The sequence below is a fragment of the Henckelia pumila genome, chromosome 2 (genome assembly GCF_033568475.1).
Source record: "Henckelia pumila isolate YLH828 chromosome 2, ASM3356847v2, whole genome shotgun sequence".
NCBI lineage: Eukaryota > Viridiplantae > Streptophyta > Magnoliopsida > Lamiales > Gesneriaceae > Henckelia > Henckelia pumila.
In genome coordinates, this window is record NC_133121.1 from 3,523,836 (window position 1) to 3,543,378 (window position 19,543).

General features: G+C 31.7%; 3 protein-coding genes across 5 annotated transcripts; all 3 read right to left on the bottom strand.

Moving 5' to 3' along the window:
* Window positions 1-1,033: 1,033 nt before the first annotated feature.
* Window positions 1,034-2,349, bottom strand: LOC140884306 (probable BOI-related E3 ubiquitin-protein ligase 3). Its single transcript, XM_073291024.1, has 2 exons — window positions 1,735-2,349; window positions 1,034-1,638 (listed from the first exon to the last, which is right to left on the bottom strand). The coding sequence occupies exons 1-2, from the start codon at window positions 2,008-2,010 to the stop codon at window positions 1,138-1,140; spliced, it is 777 nt and encodes a 258-aa protein (XP_073147125.1). The 5' UTR covers window positions 2,011-2,349; the 3' UTR covers window positions 1,034-1,137.
* A 7,483-nt stretch (window positions 2,350-9,832) lies between these two features.
* On the bottom strand, window positions 9,833-12,673 carry LOC140882146 (basic leucine zipper 19-like). 2 transcript variants are annotated; one of them, XM_073287942.1, is made up of 3 exons: window positions 12,440-12,673; window positions 11,027-11,989; window positions 9,833-10,290 (listed from the first exon to the last, which is right to left on the bottom strand). In XM_073287942.1, the coding sequence occupies exon 2, from the start codon at window positions 11,860-11,862 to the stop codon at window positions 11,068-11,070; it is 795 nt and encodes a 264-aa protein (XP_073144043.1). In that variant the 5' UTR covers window positions 11,863-11,989; window positions 12,440-12,673; the 3' UTR covers window positions 9,833-10,290; window positions 11,027-11,067. The 2 variants fall into 2 exon arrangements, with proteins under 2 accessions (XP_073144043.1, XP_073144042.1); XM_073287941.1 differs by having other exon boundaries at window positions 12,399-12,673.
* A 1,080-nt stretch (window positions 12,674-13,753) lies between these two features.
* On the bottom strand, window positions 13,754-18,114 carry LOC140882554 (protein kinase STUNTED-like). 2 transcript variants are annotated; one of them, XM_073288622.1, is made up of 10 exons: window positions 17,166-18,114; window positions 16,979-17,052; window positions 16,722-16,840; window positions 16,531-16,646; window positions 15,929-16,450; window positions 15,595-15,843; window positions 15,347-15,513; window positions 15,010-15,237; window positions 14,773-14,928; window positions 13,754-14,318 (listed from the first exon to the last, which is right to left on the bottom strand). In XM_073288622.1, the coding sequence occupies exons 1-10, from the start codon at window positions 17,314-17,316 to the stop codon at window positions 14,061-14,063; spliced, it is 2,040 nt and encodes a 679-aa protein (XP_073144723.1). In that variant the 5' UTR covers window positions 17,317-18,114; the 3' UTR covers window positions 13,754-14,060. The 2 variants fall into 2 exon arrangements, with proteins under 2 accessions (XP_073144723.1, XP_073144725.1); XM_073288624.1 differs by lacking the exon at window positions 13,754-14,318 and having other exon boundaries at window positions 14,779-14,928; window positions 15,014-15,237.
* Between the last annotated feature and the right edge of the window lie 1,429 nt (window positions 18,115-19,543).

Genomic DNA, 19,543 nt, shown 5'->3' on the forward strand with positions numbered 1-19,543 from the left:
ATAGTTTGTAATGATTGTTCGAAATTCGAATAATGTGTTATGGATTTTGAAAAGTTGATGAGATATGATAGTTATTATAAATTTAATAAAATAAGTTTTGTGTTTTTCTATTAGTCAATGAGAAATGATAAGGTTTTTTTAAACCAAATTCATATTTACAACAAAAAAATGATATTTTTTTTTTATACTTCATGATGTCAGATCGTGAATAAATCCATCAAAATTGATAGGTGACCTCGTGCATTGTATATAAAGAGTTTTTGTGTTTATACAATTGAACTAGTGTCACAAAATCAAACCACCAAGTACATATTGGTAAAGATCATTCCACCAAAAAAAAAAAAAAAAACTATTTCAATAGAATAAAAAATACATCTTATAAAATATTTTACCCGCAATATGTATATGAAACGTTTTTGAAGCACCAATATTATAAATGATGGTGAAAAGAATTGGTCAAACTTTACAATTTTAATTTTTTTTTTGGCAATTGTGAAAAAACTTGCGGGAGTAAATAAAGCCGGTGAATGGACCAAATAAAGCGTGAAACATCCACCAATCTGGCACAAATCCGCCACTTCGAGCTTTGTTTATGCTGGCACATGAGTCCAAGGGCCCGTGTTTTTTGATATTTAATATAATTTTATTTAAAATAAAATTATATTAAACCCCAAAAAACATGGATCATTGAATTCTGTGGCCGAATGAGTTATTACAGCATAGAAACTCGTAACATTCATTATTACATCATATTTCAGCCACATACAATGTAACAATACACGTCCCCGGTTTTAAAAAAAAAATCATCTGACACGAATAATCAAATCAATCTACCTTAAGGTAAAAACAAAAATCCCACTAAGGTAATAAAAAAAATAAAAAAAATAAAAAAAAAAAAAGAAAAAAAAAAGGGAAGCAGTTCTCCCCGTCGTTTTCTTCCCACTTTTATGGAAAAATCTCTGAATATATATATTGTTTACTTTTTTTTTTTACTGTTTTAAAAGTTGTGTAATACGAAAGAAACATGACAGAGTCATCAGAAGGAACTGTTTCTGTTCATACAATATTACATCATTTGATGAAGAAATTGGCCAAAAGACAAAAAAAAAATTGATGGGTTCAAAAATCAAAAGTTGTTCATAGAGTGAAGGCCTCTAAGGTGGCTTTTTTCACAGTTTTACAGACGGGGCAGGAATCAAGAAATGGGTCACAATCTTTGCATGAACAGAGATGCCTGCAAGGCAAAATGATGACACACGCTTTTCGAGAGGCGCAGCATCTGCAGATCATCTTCCTCGTGTTTTGTTCCAGCTCATTTTGATCTTCGCTTCGGAAGCACGACGACTCTGCGTCTTCCGCTGCATTCATCGATAGGCACGCAGTCTCTTTCAGTCGTTGGATTTTGCTGTTCAATGAAGCGGCCATGGCTTCCTTCTCCTTGGCTGCCGTTTGCCATGTCTGGTTTTCTATCTCCATTCTTTGCAGGATGTTTTCCAGCTCCATTCTTCTGTTTCTTGCCTTGAAGATCTCTTGGTCCTTGTGTTTCAGTAAAGATTGGATCTTTGATTCGTATTTCTTCATCATTGTCGATATTTGCCTCTTTCTTTGCTCTTGCAGACCCTGCCTCAATCTCTCGTTCTGTTGGGATCGATATTCATATTAATATATATATATACAAGAAAATCAAATTGAGTAATTATAATGGTCAATTTTATCATATATATATGAATTCACCTGTAAAGCGATGAATCGATCGATTTCCATTCTCTGGTTGTCAATCTGGGAAGAAAGAAACTGAGAAAACAAAACAGATTGCTCATGATGATCTTTCACGGGATTGGGATTCTGAAAGTGCATCAATTGGTTGTGTTGAGGGATTAAAAAGGAGGAGGAGTGATGAATGAATGATGATCCACCGCCAGTTTCCATGGCGGAATCATGATGATGATGAAGAGCCCCCAAAGGAAACCCGAAACTCTGATCCGAAACCAGCTGTGCTTGAATGGCCATTGGGAAAAATGGATGAAATTGATTAATAAATAAATATTCGGAAACAAAACAAACGCTTTCAAAATCCCTTCTCCTCAGGACTTCTTTATTCCTTCCAACACAAAATGCACCGAAAGATGAAGCAAACAAAGTGGGGTTGTAATTTGTATTTGTAAACAAGAAACTTGGTGATATTTTCTTGGGGAATAAATAGAGATAGATGGACAAAATAGGTAGCCACCCTTTCCCTAATCTACACCGTGTAATGTGCTGTGCTACAGTTTTATGTTTGGCAAAACCTATGTTCAAAGATTTTTCTTGGTTTTGGAAAAGCTTCGCCTTAAATTAAAATAAAGTGGGGTGCCATTAATTTCTAGATGGTAATTTGCGTAATCCTAGTTGGATTTATTTAAAGACTCTGAAAAGTGAGGGGAGGTGATCGGGTGGCGTGGGTTCCACCGATTCTTTCATTATTAGTATGTTCTACTTAATTGAATCTCATTGCTATAATATTATCTATCACACCAACTCCACCGTTTTGTGTGTTAAAATATTACTTTTAATATCAAATAACTATTATTTTTCAAAGTAAAAATATCATTTTTTAATTAATTATGTTATTAAAAATATTGTATAATATATGTTGCTTTGAGTGAAAATTATTATTTTTTATATTAAAAAATATATTGTGTAATATTACTAATATAGATAGGAATGAGATCAAAATATATGATACCATCGACACATGTATTCTCTTGTGATGTGAAGTAACACATGCAAATTTTGTGACGAAACAATCGGGGCAGAAATTTCGAAGCGAGTGGTGGAGTGAGAAATTAATTCCTAGTGGCGTGCGTCAACTTGTGAAGTTGTGAGGGGGTTAGGGAATAAAATATAATATAATATGATTGACATATAATTTTATAAATTAATATTATTTATATTTCTCAATTTTATGTAATATATAAAATTTATTATAAAATATAATATAAAATAGATTACAAATAACATCACTCGCCATTTATATATATATATTGTGATTTTGCAAAGATGCAGTCACCATAATGAAAAATTATATCTTGGGGGTTTTTTTAGTGTAGGTACATTGCTTTAATCAAATTCTTTTTCATAAACGATGAATTCAAATTTTCGAACACTCAAATTTCCATAAAGTATATTTCCCTGTTTAATTTTTTTACGTAACACACACACACACACACATATATATATATATATGTAGTAATATATATAGATACACACACATTCATTTGCATTTTTTTAACATTAAAGTGAAAGATATGTTTGGAATTATCACTTGGTATTGCAAAAGTGAACTCCACGTACTCTTTCATGTTTATTTATTTAATTTAATAAATAAATGAGGAAAAAGGGTTAAAAGAATGGTAAAGGGAATAATACCTTTGTCAATTTTTGGTTCATTTGTAAAAGGCAAAAGAATAGGATTCCAACCACTCCCACATTGTTAAAATTTCCTTGCCATAATCACCACCTTTGAATGCGTTGATGTTGAGTGATTTTTTTGTTATGGAAATTTTTCGTTCTCACACTACCATATATTTCAGGTATGTGAAATATAAATTTCCACCATAAAATTATTCAACGAGCTCAATTTTTTTTTACGGTAAACTCGTAACTTTATTAACAATAATCATAAATTATAAGTTTAACCAACCAATAAAAAAATTCACCATTCATCCATACAAATGGTGAATTAGAAGAAGAATAAATAAAACGAACTAAACTAAATGACATTCTATTGGTCGAATTACAAACATCAGAGAGCTCCATGTTTTTTTAGTTGATCTTGTTAAATACCTTTTTTCGAATTTCAAAACATGATCTTTCAACCTATCGTTTTTTTCTTGAATTCTTTAACTACATGATCTCTTGCTAATTTGTTTTCATTCCATCGACGATTATAGAGTTTCGTGAATGTTTTTGTTTAAATTGTATGTCGATATTCTTCATATATCACATCATCATACGTATAATCTAGTTTTTTCTTTTTAAAAAAATCTCAATCAATCAATTATGCATAATGTCAAACAAGGTTATCGTATAATTGGCTTTTATTTAAGTTTAATTCATTGTATATTATGTGATATTATATTGGTCAAAGATAACCATCATCAATGTTCTTGTGTATTATTAATATTGTTTAAAATATATATATATCTAGAAAGTCGGAAATTATATATATATATATATATATGTATGTATATATATATGAATATTATATTTAGACGATAGATCGAATTTGAAAGATATTTGATGGAAATTATTGGCATAAATAAAATTCCACGAATAATAGTCATAATATTGAAAATCAGATTCTTAACAAATTTTATTTAAAAAAATTCTATAATCACTTTATTTTTAGAGATTACAAACACTAGAATCGTTTCCGAACGGATGTTATCATTTGCCATCCAATGAAAATTTATCTATTTTTTGAATAAGTTGGGAATAATAATGAATATTTATTTACAGCATGCACAACTAAAGTCCTAATATTTTTCTTACTAGTTGATGATACAAACAATATAATTAGAATAAGTTAAGTAAACGTGATTTTATGCCTTTTCTTTTGTATTTAAAGACGCTCATTTTTTAAAAATAATTTGTTTGTAGCTAAAGTATTTCAATTAGGGGGATTTTGGTAATAATAATTTTAATTAATTATAGTAATTAGGTAAGATAATTTTAGAAGTATTGAAGTATGGTAATTTTGGTTTTTGTTTTTGTCAAGTAAGATAATCCATTTTGTGATTGTAAGGTAAATGAGGGATTTGTCTGATTTGAGGGTAATCATTTTGACTTGACGATCATGAGTGATGTTATATGTACATTCATATTTATACATCAAATATTACATCAGGAAAAATTTTCATACAAGAAAATCCATTTGCCATGTATGATCTCATGAATCCAAGACACATATTGATACAAATTCAACGATATAATAACAAAATTAGTGATATAATCGATGTACTTGATATTTAATTTATATTTAGCATGATTCCGATGATCGTGTAATAAGAACCAAATTAGATAGTCACTCGAAAACAATTATTTATCACTTTAAAAAAAATTCTATCAATTTGCAAATGCAGTTTTCACCCTTACCCGAGAAAAATGTCGATTAAGAATACTAACATATAATACTAGTTTTAATCATTTTCATTTTTACTATAAAAAATATTAGAGTTTTAATGTTTTATTTGACATTTAACTTGGAGGCTTAAATAATTTGTATAATTTATGCGTTAAGTGGTCAAAGACTCAAAACTGACGAATAATTAAACAGTCACCTCAATAATTATTCAATTTCAAGTTTTATATAAATATATATACCTTTTTCTCGAGCAAACAAGCAGCCATACCACGTGGAGCACCGTATTTGCATCTTCAAATTTATGGAATAAATATTCTATATTAAAATATTATATATATTAACGTATTGATATTTTAACACCTCATTTAAAGTGTAACGATATAAACCTCCCACGGTAAAAAAATAAAAAATGATATTAGCCTACCAAATAAAGAAGAGAAAATTTGCTTCGATCTAATGCCGTACTAGATATTTTTAGGGCTCGAAACAAAATCAAGAAGTTGGCTCCCAAATATTAATAGTGGAATGTTTCTTTTTTAATTTATTTTGATTAAAGAGAATTTTTTAAAAACCAATTTAATTATGAGTTCAAAACCATGATTAATTTATCAAAAAACAAATCTGTCATTACAAAAAAAAAAATAATTAGCAAAACCTTTTTCGCTTCAATAACATATGCAATTGTCCTGTAGCTTTTTTTTTTTTTTTTTTTTTTTTTTTTTTTTTTACAATTAGACATGAACATGAGGCAATTAACTCACTCAACTCATATTAGATACGATTTTGGTTCAATCTTGAGTGATAACGAGAAGAGTCAAACCTCATGTAATTTTTTTAAAAAAACGCTATTTTAAATATTAATAATAATATTATTATGTAAGTTTTTCTATTAACAATATAGATCAAGTGCGGGATGCGCATGCATGATTAACCAATTTAGTCATGTGTTATTTCTAAAAAAAAATAATTTTATTGTATAATTGGATGAGCACGAATAATTGAAGCATGCATTACCTTCAATAATATACAGATTGATTGATTCTGATACATGCACTAGATTAATGAATCCATATTGGCTGCTATTTCCAATACATCTCTCACATTTAAATTTATAATTTAATGCCTTTTAATTTAACAACAATATATTTGGATAAGTTCATCGACTATTCTTCACTTTTATTGCTGAATATGACACACAAGATCTGGTAACCTAATTGGTGAGTTGAAGTGTATATGTGTACACACACTGTACGTAATGAAACTTAATCTATATACTTCAAACTATTGACTTGTTCAAGAAACATATATATTATATATATATATATATCAGCATGTGCTCATATGAGTGCTCACGTTGGTTGCTCACCATATCATTTATATATATATATATATATATATATATATATATATATATATAAGATTTGTAATATCTTTAAAGTAATTATTAAACAATCAAAAACTTAATGAAATTGATCGTCCCATCCCATGAATTTAATTCATCGACATTTTTAGTTCATATATCAATCATGACTATTCGAAACTGATTATTTTAATCCGTCTAGAAATAGTTACGTTTTTCGATTCTCTAAAATTGATGATCGTGTACTTATGATTTATAATATAATCCATGATTAATTTTAATAACGTTTTCTCAAAAATCAAAATGTATCATTTCAGACTAAATGTTGTTGAAGCACACGACTTCAGTTTTTTGTACGTATATATCACATCTTTCTTTTAATTATTATGTGAACCGACAATAAATTATGTTAAATAAATCATGTGCCAAAAGTGTACCACGGCATGCACCTAATAATACAACGTAGACAATTCCAAATGGACTTGGATCCAACAAATTAATACTTTGTTTCAACCAAAATGGCCCACAAACGATCAATCATGCGTATTTAAATGGGAAATTGGCCTAAACTCAATATCCCCGAATTCACTGTGTTCATGTTCTCTTTCAACTCTTGAATTGTTCCAATGGAAACCACGTGAGAGTTGTTAATTGAAGACCCCGTGCAATAATTTTGATATTTCAGAAATTCTTTTAACAAAAATGATCAATATTGAAACGATCACATAATATTCGTGTATATATATATTTTTGGATCACAACGACAATTCATTGTTATTATTGTCGTTATTGTTATTATCATGAGTCTCATGAGACTCATGTGCGACGATCTCATGAATCTATATATATTCGTGAAACGGGTTTATCGAACTCATATCTACCCTAAAAAAATAATATATTTTTTTTATAAATTAACAATACTACTTTTTCATATGTAAGATCAAATAAAGTATATGTCTCATAAAATTGATCGATCAAATAATTTTATAAAAATGATATTATCGTAATTATATCAGTATGGAGAGCATGTAGGAGGGGTTTGCATGTGAGGGGCATCTACTTAGGTCCCACGAGTCTTTTTTCACTCAGACATAATCCATGTGTTTTGATCTTTTCAAACAATTTATGTAATACTTAGTGACCAAATTATTCATGCACAGGGAAATCGTGATATTAATACATTAAAAACCGAATCCCATTTCCGGATTTTGATGAGTTTTCCTTTTCATTCTTGCTGATATGTTCAAAGCTGTCACAAATTTTGGTCATATATATAATATGTGCGTCTGGTTTAATTTTTAATTTGTTCAAATATATATTAAAGAATCAGATGCATCTTTAGTGTAAATCTTCTGAAAAAACTGAATATTATATCATATAATAAGAACATGTTAAGTTAGTTGTGTCGTATTTAAATATTCCAATGTTTTCTTTTAATATTTCCCCCTTTTTTTCTGGCTTAGAGGTCGAGTCATTGTTTATGGATCTTGTAATTTGATATCAAGTCAAATCACTTGATTACGTTTCAAAACTAAAATATATTTTAATATGTATTTGTAATTTTCAAATTGTTCAAGGAATTGCTTGGAAAAGTTTGAGGCTGGGTTTTAGTTCAAATTACATTTGGCTTGTATTAATTATCGGCTGACCATCAAGTGTACTATAATTTATGAATCTATATATAATTGTGTTAGAATTTTATGTAGACGAGAATTCAGGTTGGGATTTGGACAAAAATTACACCCAATAATATCTTAGCTTTTTTAGGTGGACCGCTTATGGAAATATGATTGTTATGATATTATATAACAATAAATAAATGGTCCTATTCCTATCCAAGTTACGCGTAGATAAAAAAAAATTTAAAAAAAATAAGTTTTCAAAAAATAAAAATAAAAAATCCTGTCGTGATATGTTTTTTTTTTTTAGAATAGTGATATGGTTTTTATTTAAAACCAAATATACTTTTATTTTTTTATTATTAAATATTGTAAAAAAAAATCTAGTATCGTGAATTTATCAGTATAAACATTTCTTAATCTTATTCGAGTTTATATGAATTACATCACATTTTTCCAAAATCTATTAAAAATACAAAAAAATTATATAAAAAATCTTATGGAAATTTTTAAATCTCAATAATCATTAACTTTCTCCACAATAAAAGTATATATAATGTATAGAGTACTTTTATATATTATCATCAATGTTTGACAAAGTATACCCACAATAGAAAAAAAAATTTGGCATGTTGATGGCTTTTTTAAAAATAATTTAAAAAATATCATTTAACTACAACTCCATATTCTATATTTTTCTTTTCAACACATCTTCTTCCAGTTTCAAATATCGATAATTACCATTTTTGAAAAAGAAAAGATCAAGTACATTCTCTATTTTGTTTACGAAACACACGCATCACATGTGATTCGGTACATCAACATCCAAAATTTATACACTTTTTAACTTTTGATAATTTGATAGATGAAATATGAATATCGATAAGACACAACAACTCTGATCGACGGAGTGGTGTATGTCACAGTTCTAAGTTTGTTTTTGTGTTTGTTAGTTGTGGAACCATTCACATTCTTATGGCATGAGAGGAGGACCCTCATGATTTACACTCACGATGTTTACTCAATAGTTTGATAAGCAATTTTACATGTGTTTTACTGTCTATTTGTCTGGACATACCCAATATATTTCGTACGTGAATTGTAATTTATAAAATTGTATTTATTTATAGTTCAAAAAAAAAAGAGAGAGAGAAGACAAAGACACACAATCTTGCATTGGAACGACATTCACGAACTTATACAACCACCAGTACTGGTGAAAATCCTCAAACACATATGTGGATCAGCGAATGTAGTTGCACTAGCACATATCATGATTTTTTTGTTGTTTCATCTCCCTCATTTTTTGTATGGGAGAGTGAATTTTTTCCTCTTTAGCTTACAAAACTTGTATTTAAGAACACCTAGTGTGATTTTTAAAAGATTACAAGTTTCTAGTAAAAAAAAGGAAAGCTTATAAACGCATATATCTTGCATAAAATCGATTCGACTTTATTTATAAGTTGTTTAGAATAAATCTTATAAAATATCTGTAATTATGCCATAATTTATTTTTATTTTGAAGTGATCTCACAGAAATATAATTAAATAAGCTAACAGCTCATGATCACTTGCATGTTCCCAATTTGAATGTTGTTGAGAAGTTAAAAATTATTTGTACACCTTAATATCAATATTAGCTATTTATTACATAGATAAACCAAACATACCACGTCGCTGACGTAACAATATTTTTTAATCATAAAAATATTACACAAAAAACTCTAATGAAACGGTCCACGGATCAATTTCGTTTAACAAAATTTCGAGTACAAATAATACTCTCCTGTACACACTACACACACATAAAAATTGGAGAAAATATGTCACCAAACTATTCTGGGCAACGTTTCAAAGAGGAAAACAAGAAGAAACCGAAGTCAAGAATACCCATAATCTCACAAGGTTCAAAGAAATCTTACAGAACTTCACAGAAAACCAATATTTTGGTCTCCTCTTCACAAGTTCTGCTATTATGATTCATCTACTTGTCTTTATTCCAATGCAGTGGGAATGAACAACTGATGGCGATAAATTAACGGGGTTCATAACTACATACATTCTAGCTCTAATATCGACAAAAAGATTAGATATCGAAATAGCAATACTTGTTGATACGAAAAAGATTATATTTTGATAGAGTCTGCGTCATTGTCTTGAACAAACTGTTGCTGCACAAGCCTCTCCTGATAAAAGCGTGAAGAAAACATTAGAATCACAGAACACAAGACGTGGTTGTGAAAAACATGACTGGTTCATTACCTAATGCTGAGATTGCAGGCTTGCAGCAAGAGGACAAAATTCAAAAGGTGAAAATTATAATTAGAAACCCATATCATCTCCGGCTAGGTTAATTCCGTGTATCAAATAAAGGTAAATTTATAATCAAAGAACAAATCATTGCAAGTATACCAACAGTTGCTACGTTCTTCTGTTTTCCATAGTTTCCATATATTTGTGTATGAGCGTATTGACATTTCTCCGCACATGTAATAATCTAAGTAATCCCTGAGTGTGTGTGTGTAGTTGCCCACGTGTGTATACACACATTCTAGAATCGATTTCTCTCAAATGCACATGAAAGGCATAAATAAGATAATACAAGAAGAAGAAATATTCTAGAACCAATTTCTCTCAGATACACCTTTAGCCATTTCATTAGTGAGTTTCATATAAGGAAATCCACTTTTAAGAGATGAACCTAGAAGGCTAGAACGACAACAGGATAAGCAAAGCATTTGGCGAACATTTTTAACTAATATCACAAATCATCTATACCTCACATCACAGAAAATAAGAGGGCAAGCAAAGTTATGGCACCCCACATGATCTCATGTAGCCACAAAATGAAAGCCGTTACAACTTTCACTATTAACCTTCAAACAGTAAGCTAAAAAATAAAATCAGAAGCAAAGCACTCACATTCTCTCTTGTTCCCGATAGACGTACTGCCAATAAACACACTAACAACTTCCACGTCCACGCCTAGCAAGCTCCTGACCAGAATTTTGATTCCCCAAACACTGGAGATTGTCAAATCCACAATCGTTAAGGCCCTGATTGTCCAAGGCAGTGCCTTCAGATCCAGGGTGGAGGCAATAAAGTTGATCACTGCTCCTCATATTACATGGATTCATCATATATGTGCTAGGAACACTAGTGTTAGTAATGCTTTCATAAACATCTCCATTCTTAGCTGGCTTCTGATAAGGAAAAGATCCAATTTCTCCCTCAATCCGTCCCCTAATGTCAACAAGCAAGCACTTCAGCCTAGCAATCTCAGCCTCTAATAAAGCTTGACCCTGCAGTCTCTTCATTAACTGCTGGTTCAGAGCCCTCAACTTAACAACTTCATCTTCCAATATTGCAGCCCTAGCCTTTTTCTTCTCACGATACTTGCGTACAGCTTCACGATTACCCAAGGGTCGTTTTTTTGGCTTTTTCTCAATCGACTCGGCAGTGTCGTCGCTTGGAGCCTGAACATCACTGGTGGTCGGCATGATTTGTGTATGGACATGAATACAAGTGTGAGTGTGGGATTTATCAGGTCCAGATGGATTGCAAGCATGGGCATGGGTGCATGCCTGTGTACGGCCCAGAGAATCAGTGCAAGCCTCTGTACGACCGAGGGCATCATTGCAGGTCTGAGTGCGATCAAGGAACTCCTCTATGTCAAATGAACAACTGCTAGGAGCATGAGTCATATCCAAGCATGATAACATTTGGTCGCTAGGAAAATTTAGCTCCCCTTCGTCCATTATTCAGCAGAAATATCTATCAAATCCAATTATGTAATTCTCCAGGTGGAAAAGTGACCAATACTCAGCGCAAGTTTCGAAATGCAATGAGTTCTGTCAGTTCTTTGTTAATGGCCCGACCAAAATCCTAGTGAAAAACAGAACAACAAAAAAGCCCAATTAGCCATTTTCTAGCTTTTAACTGGTTCATGCGATCATGCCTCCAAGCCTCAACGGCTCTAATTCTAGTTTACGACAAAGATGCCAAAAACCCTAGATATACGACAGAATACGGCCAAAAATTGGAGCTTTAAAGAGAAAAAAAAGCCCTGTGACACATACCAACATGGCACCAAAATTTTCAGGTAAATAGTTGAAAGGAATAAAAATAACTAAATAAGCACGAAATGGAACTTGAAAAATTTAAGCAATCGAACAATTAAGAAGGGCAAACCCTGCTTAGATCACAGAGCTTCAAGCAGGCATAAATACAAACGTTTTCATAATGAATTAACAGAGGGTAAAAACAACACACTGCAGAAATCAAGACGACATACCGATAGGAGATCACCCTCGAGAACAAACATCGAACATTTACCTCAGAATTCCAATCAACATCGAGCGGCAGACAGAGAGAGTTGCGAAGAAAGATCGAGATAATGGAGACCAAAAGAAACCCTAGAAAAGGCGAAACAGTAACACGTAGAAATGCAGCACACTAATATGGAATTTGAATTGGGGGAAGAACAAGGGCCATTGATTTACAGATTCCAATCCTGAGAAGAAACAAAGGGTGCTTGCTTTCTGAAAGTCAGAGAACCATTGTCTTCTATTCTCATATATTTTTTAAAAAATTAACAATATAATGGAATCTTATCATATTATTAAAAATAAATACTAATTATAAGGTTTAATGGTCTGTCAAATCATTATTTTACATACTAAAACAACTATTTAGAGTACTCGATAGTGTAGGTGTCGAATGTTTATACAGTTGAAATAAATGATATTTTTTATTTTTAAAATTAATTATTTTTTCCTAATATAAAGATATGATTGAATTAAAAAAATATAGAAATAGATAAGATTTAAGCAATTATTAAAAAAACGTTACAAAATGCATGAATCACGCAAGTACAAAAAATAAAATCAAATGTAGAGGCCACGTTTATATAATCGAACATAATTTTGATTTAAGATGACATTTTGATACATATATATTTTTTAGTTCAAGGAAAAACAATTGAAAAGACACTTGAAATTGCTGTTTTGACTCTTTTTTTTCCCGAATTAAAATAATAGAAAACGAAAATTCAAAAAAGGTGTTAAAAAAAAAAAGAAAAAGGAAAGAAAATTGCGAGGTTTTATTTTATTTGGAGAGTTTTAGAAAAATAATTGGGAAATTGTCTTGATAATATGAAATAAATGTTACTTTTTTCAAGTGAAACTAAATATTCGTTGTAGACATCAAACCAATAAGTGATTGGATTATTTCAAATCAACTTTTAAATAGCTTATATTCCGTGTCAAAATATATTATAATAATATATGTACTTTGTAACAATTTAAAATACAGTACTCTGGAGGATATAAAGAAAAAATAAGTGCAGAAATGAGTAAATGTAGAGTAGACGAAATATGTTTCGAGAACAGAGAAAAACAAAAACAGAATCTGTTAACAACATATTAATCTTATTCATATTTACAATTAAATATAAAATTTTTGGCATAAAAAATACTATTTTTTAACATATGATCCATATAAAAGATCTATCTCACAAAATTAAGTTGTGATATCCATCAATATTTTTTTTTTTATTTAATGGATGAGAATGGTTGAGAATTCATCAGTGGGGAAAAAAAGTGATTGATTTCACTTTTTAGTACTTTTGCTTCAATTCTTTTTCCTCTTTCTTTTTTTTTTCTTTTCAAAAAATAACTTTCTACATATAAGTCACGAATAATTCTAATATTTATTTTTCACAAAAACTCGGAAGTCCATTTCACGAGTTGGCAGTCGAAGCTAAACACCAATACCATTAATTTGAAGTGTTGATTGGGGGAACACTCGTACTGAATTTTATTCAGTCGCAATATGATTTCTGAAAGCCATTCTGATGCTAATCAAAACTCCATTTCATCACATCTGAAAAAGCACCTCATTCTTGGTAGCAGTTGATCTACTCTCATGCAATCAAGAGCCACAAGCTTCACCGAAACTACTCGAAACTCGATGTTCGACTCCATGTTTTCTTTACGTATTCCTCAACAGAAAGAGGACTGCTTTGATCCATGCTGCTAAATGATGTAGAGCTTTCGGCTACATCAAAAAAGGCAAGACTTAGATGGGATTCGGCACGTAAATCTGGATAAACTTCATCATCGTTATCGTTCTGGTTATCCAAATCATCGTAATTCTCAGATTTTGGACTTGATTCTTCGTATTCATGTTCATCTCCACGAAGGATACTCAATATCTGAAGTTCACATAAGAAGAAAAGCAAGAGTTGATGTCAACACAACAATTTATATGGTAGAACTACCAAAACCTTGCCCAGGCGTCGGTTGGCAAGTTTTGGTAGCAAAAGATAACATGTATATGGCTCCATCCGAGGATATGTTATAGCATAGTATCTTTACTATCATCTATAGCTTATGGAACGACCAATAATTAATCCTATAATTGGTATACGATAATAAGAGTCAAGATCCTGAGTTCGACTCCTGTGAGTTACAAGATATTATCCTTCAGAAGAGATTTTTTAGAAGCAAAAATTCATTCTGTTGCTCCATGTGCCTATCTATATTGTACAACAATTGAAGCACCATCTTCGACTACCCCAAGGCTTAAGATACAGAGCCAGATGCCAGGTTCTGCACAGTACAGAAGTAAGAAATGTGCATATGTAAATGGAACTCACTCATGGTTACCTGGTGCATTTTGGGACGAAGACGTGCTGCTTGCGTTAGACACAAGCGTGCTGCTCGAGCCAGTCTTTGAATTTGAGTCTCGTCAACTTTGTCATCCAAAGCCAAATCAGGATCCGATATACTCTTAAAATCACCACTTTCTAGCCTCGGTCTTGCCTAAAACAAGCACAGGTTTCTAAACTTTATATAAAATAGATTGGAGATACTTCTGAAATTCAGTAGGATATATGTTCTTACCCACATGACTAAACTTTCTTGGCCCTTTTCAGTATCCAAGCCAATAGGTTTCCTTCCGGATAGCAATTCAAGTAATACGACTCCAAAAGCATATACATCAATCTTGTCACTTACTTTGCCATACATAAAATACTCAGGTGCGAGATAACCGAAAGTTCCTACAATATTATCATCAGTCAAGAAAGACGCTGCAGTGGGTCCCCATATCGCCAATCCAAAGTCAGATAACTGATGATCAAAATGAAAAATTATTGTTAGACAAGATAAGCGATATATTGTGAGGATTATTTAATCAAACATGACTACTAGGTAAACGAGGTAGGATGGACAAAACTACCTGTGGTTCTAGTTCATCAGTGAGTAGAATATTTGAAGACTTGATGTCTCTATGAATGATCGGTTTTGGGCATCCGTTGTGTATGTAATTTAGTGCTTCAGCAATCCCAAGGGCTATTTTGAATCGTACCTCCCATGATAAGATGGCGTTTTTCTTTCTGTCGCCACCTGCTTCAATAATAAACTTGATATTCATCTGTATATGGATGGCTTATCAAGACAAGAAACTCGTATTCTCACTCAACTTACCATGTAGCCTCTCTTCCAAATTCCCTTTCGACAAGAAATCATAAACAGATATGAGATTATTATCTTCTATGCAAATTCCAAGCAAAGGTGTGATTCTTTTATGCTTAGCTGTGGTGATTATTTCAACCTCCAAGATAAAATCCTTCCACGCCTCTTTTGATGATCTCAAAATCTTTACTGCTACTGGTTTTCCTTCAGAGAGAATCCCCTTGTACACGGAATTACACCCTCCTTTTCCAATAAGATTCCCTGTAAAAATTGAATATAATCAGAGAATACAGAGTAAACATGGGTCGTTAGCTGAATATGGAATGGATTTGTTTCCTGTAATAACCTGATGAGAACTCGGAAGTCGCTATTTTAAGGGCATCATAACTATAAACTTGACATCTTGGCGAATTTTTTTCGAGTACAAGTTCCAAATCTTTTGGCAGCTCTTGTCTCTTGGTTGCTTCGTCTATGGTATCTTCGTCTTCCAATTTGTCCTTTTCACTTCCGGATTCAGCAATGTCAAACAAAGGGCGATTTGGTAAGCTCATTACCCATTTCACCACTGACATGTTTCTTGCTTCCAAAGCAGGCTGAATAACCGAACTAGCTGTTTGGAGTAAAGGCCAACCAGGCCTTTGGTTTGTAAAATCCTCCACAGGTAGTGATAGTGAACTCAGGGAACCCCTCTGAAATCTTGTTATACGGCTAAAAGCCTCATCTCTTGAACCCATTGAGATGCCTTCTATTCCATCATAACTGAGCCTGCTGATTTCCGATATCTCTGATTCTCCAAATTCCGACTGGTTATCTTTGGACATCAAGCCATCAGTTAAACAATAACTCGGCTTTGGATCTTTACCAGGACCTATAATCAGCACATTGTTTGTAATATCATTCAAGAATCAAGCCATAAATTCCCAAGATATAGTGAAAACAAATCCAAACCTTGCAACTGGTGGGTGGAAAACCTGCTGAACACAATCCTTCCGTTGTGAATTGCCATAACTTCAGTCGAGGGAGGCAGCCTTTTCGCGCAATATTTAGCAACCGAAGCCCATCCCCTAAAAGACGGCTTTGTAAAAACTTAATTTTCAAACAAGAAACCCCTGAAAATATATGACAATCTATAGCTTTACCCCAGTGCAGTGTGCTTAGTAATCCCCACCACAACTACTGATGCAGAATGGTTCTTTGCTTCCATTACCAGAACTTTTCTGATTGACTTGGCTTTAAAGACTTCCACGGTGAGGCCAACCTGGACACCCCACCAAAAATATAAGAAAAAAAAGCAAAAGATTAACAACGACGACTCACCGTTACGCCCTTCTACTTTACCACGAACATACAGAGACCGGGGATACATAAAAATACTCGTGGAACCACAGAAACTAACCTGCTTTTTGCAGCACAGACCTTGATAGTCTTCCAGGTAACCTTCCAGCAGAGCTTCCTCCTTTGAAATGGAATCTGCAGCGAATAATGTCAAGCCTTCCCATGTCAATGCAACTACAAAAATCCCATTTCCAATTTCGATAAGCGTGAGGATAAGTACAAGTAATCAAGAAGAACAAGAACAGTACCAGAGTTTCGGCAAACATGAACTGCCACCACTGTATCTCCAGAATCAGCTACTTTAACTACTGCCCAATCAAGCAATTCTTTGGTATGGCAATCCAATCGCACTCCAACAACCACAAGCTTCCTCCCCAAATCTAACCTCTCTGCTGTCATTTTTACCTTGATTTTGTCCACACAAGGCCACTGATTGTACCAAGCTTCCACTAATCTCTTCAGGCACACATTTTCACCAAAAGGCTGTTCATTTCACCTCAATATCAGTACCAAAAACACTGGACACTTATTCCCCCTTTGCTCGTGCGACATATACAATCCAGCAAAGGCATTGCTCCCCAGAAAATGGCTGCCTTTTTATTTAAATTACTCCCATAAAAGAGAAAAAAAGCCAATCAAGAAAACCCAAAACCTCCAAATTAAAGCATTCCCGTTAGCAAAACTTCTGTTCCTACCAACGAATATCAAACAATTAACACCCCGAGAAAGTAAAACCCAGCAATAATAACATAAGCCCTTCAACAACAGTGGGTGCTACGGATTTGAAAATCTCGGAAGAAAAATTTTAACTTGCAATTAATAAGCAGGACCCAACCCACCAAATATCTTGAAAACTTGTTATTCGAATCCATCGAACATTTTAAAAGCATGAAAATGCCGCCATGCAATGATCATCCAGACCTACTTTCAACCAACCAAAAGATTTTATGCCCCCAGCTTGGGCTGCTTCATTGACAACGAAATCATTATATTATAATTATAATTTTTAAAAGAAACATGAATAGAAAATCTTGGATAAAATATGGAGGATGAGACGAAGGTGACGCAGGCACAAAAGAAATCCCGCTTAAACAGGATACACAAGTTAATTACTTAATTAGTCTGTTAATTATTGTACTTAGAAAAATAATTTGCGGGAAACCATGAATAACAACCAACAAAAGAGCCGGAGAACCATTTGCGGGATTGACGGTAGCTGCAACGGTACACTTGCAATGTTATTTCGAAAGAAAATTTTCTTAAAATTAACAAGAACCTATTATATATAACAGTGAATCACAGTATACACGATACATGTTATTCGAAAAAAAGATAAAAATAAATGTTTTTTTTAAAAAAATTTAAAATGAAATATATCAATGTTTTAAGTTAAAATGATGTAATTAATTTTGAAATTGAAATAATAGAAGATAATATATACGATGAAAAGATATTTATTAAGAAAAGATTATAATATAATAAAGTTTTGTTTATTTCGATAATATGAAAGATGTTTTAGGAAAAAAATTATATTATGACCTTTTCTATTAGTACAAGATACTCATGTATTACTATATTCTCAAAAAAAAAAAAAAAGATACTCATGTATTACTAATATATATATTTATTTATTTATTGGTGAGCAAATCAAATAGAATAATCAGGTGTAAGTATTTAAATTTAATATGATACACCAATTAAACAAGTAGATGTATAATATAATTTTTTTCACATTAATAACTATGTTCATCCGATCAGGGTACTTTGATAATAATATTTTATCGATTTATTTTACATGGAAAACTAATCTTGATATATTTAATGTTTTATATTTTGAAATATTTTAATTTAATTTGACCACTAACTAATGAAACGATTATCGTTGAAATATATGAACTAAAAAGACCTGAAATAGGTTATCATAAAGAATATTTTTTTAAGAAAGCTACAAGCACATCAAAGATCAAAGTTAATGATAATGTAAAAACACTTATAAATATATATTCTAAATTATTTTCTTGCACTCTGTCAGTGTAACGAGGCACTTTTGGCTGTCTTTTTCAACTTTCCTTCTTTTTTTTTCCTTTCTTTTTTTTTTTTTAAAGAGTTTTTGTCAAGCTTTACTGCGAAAAATGAGCTAAACTATATATTTTTAGTTTGATAGATTTTTAATTATAATCATTTTGCATCCAATATGTATATATTAAGAAAGTTGATATTTACACTCTATTTTTTTGTTATTTGCACTCTATCTGTAAATAAATTTGACACATATAGAATGAAGCGTTGATAACACAAAATTGAGGGTAAATATACATTTCAATAATGTATACATTCTTGTATATAAATGGGTAGACAATCTCTTTCCATTACAAGTAAATTTGCAATTACACGTGTTTGGGTATTGTCGGAGTCAATATAATTGCATGGTTGTTTATGGCAAGAATGGCCTATAGTAGGTATTACTAATCATTCTGATTTGATTTCTCAACCACAACGACGAAAATGAAATTAAATACATAAACGATTAAGCAGTTAGTCCACTCTTTTCCATATTTATTTATTCATTAATCACTGTTTGGTATGAATAATTAGAAAACATTTATGATCATACGGTTTTGATTAG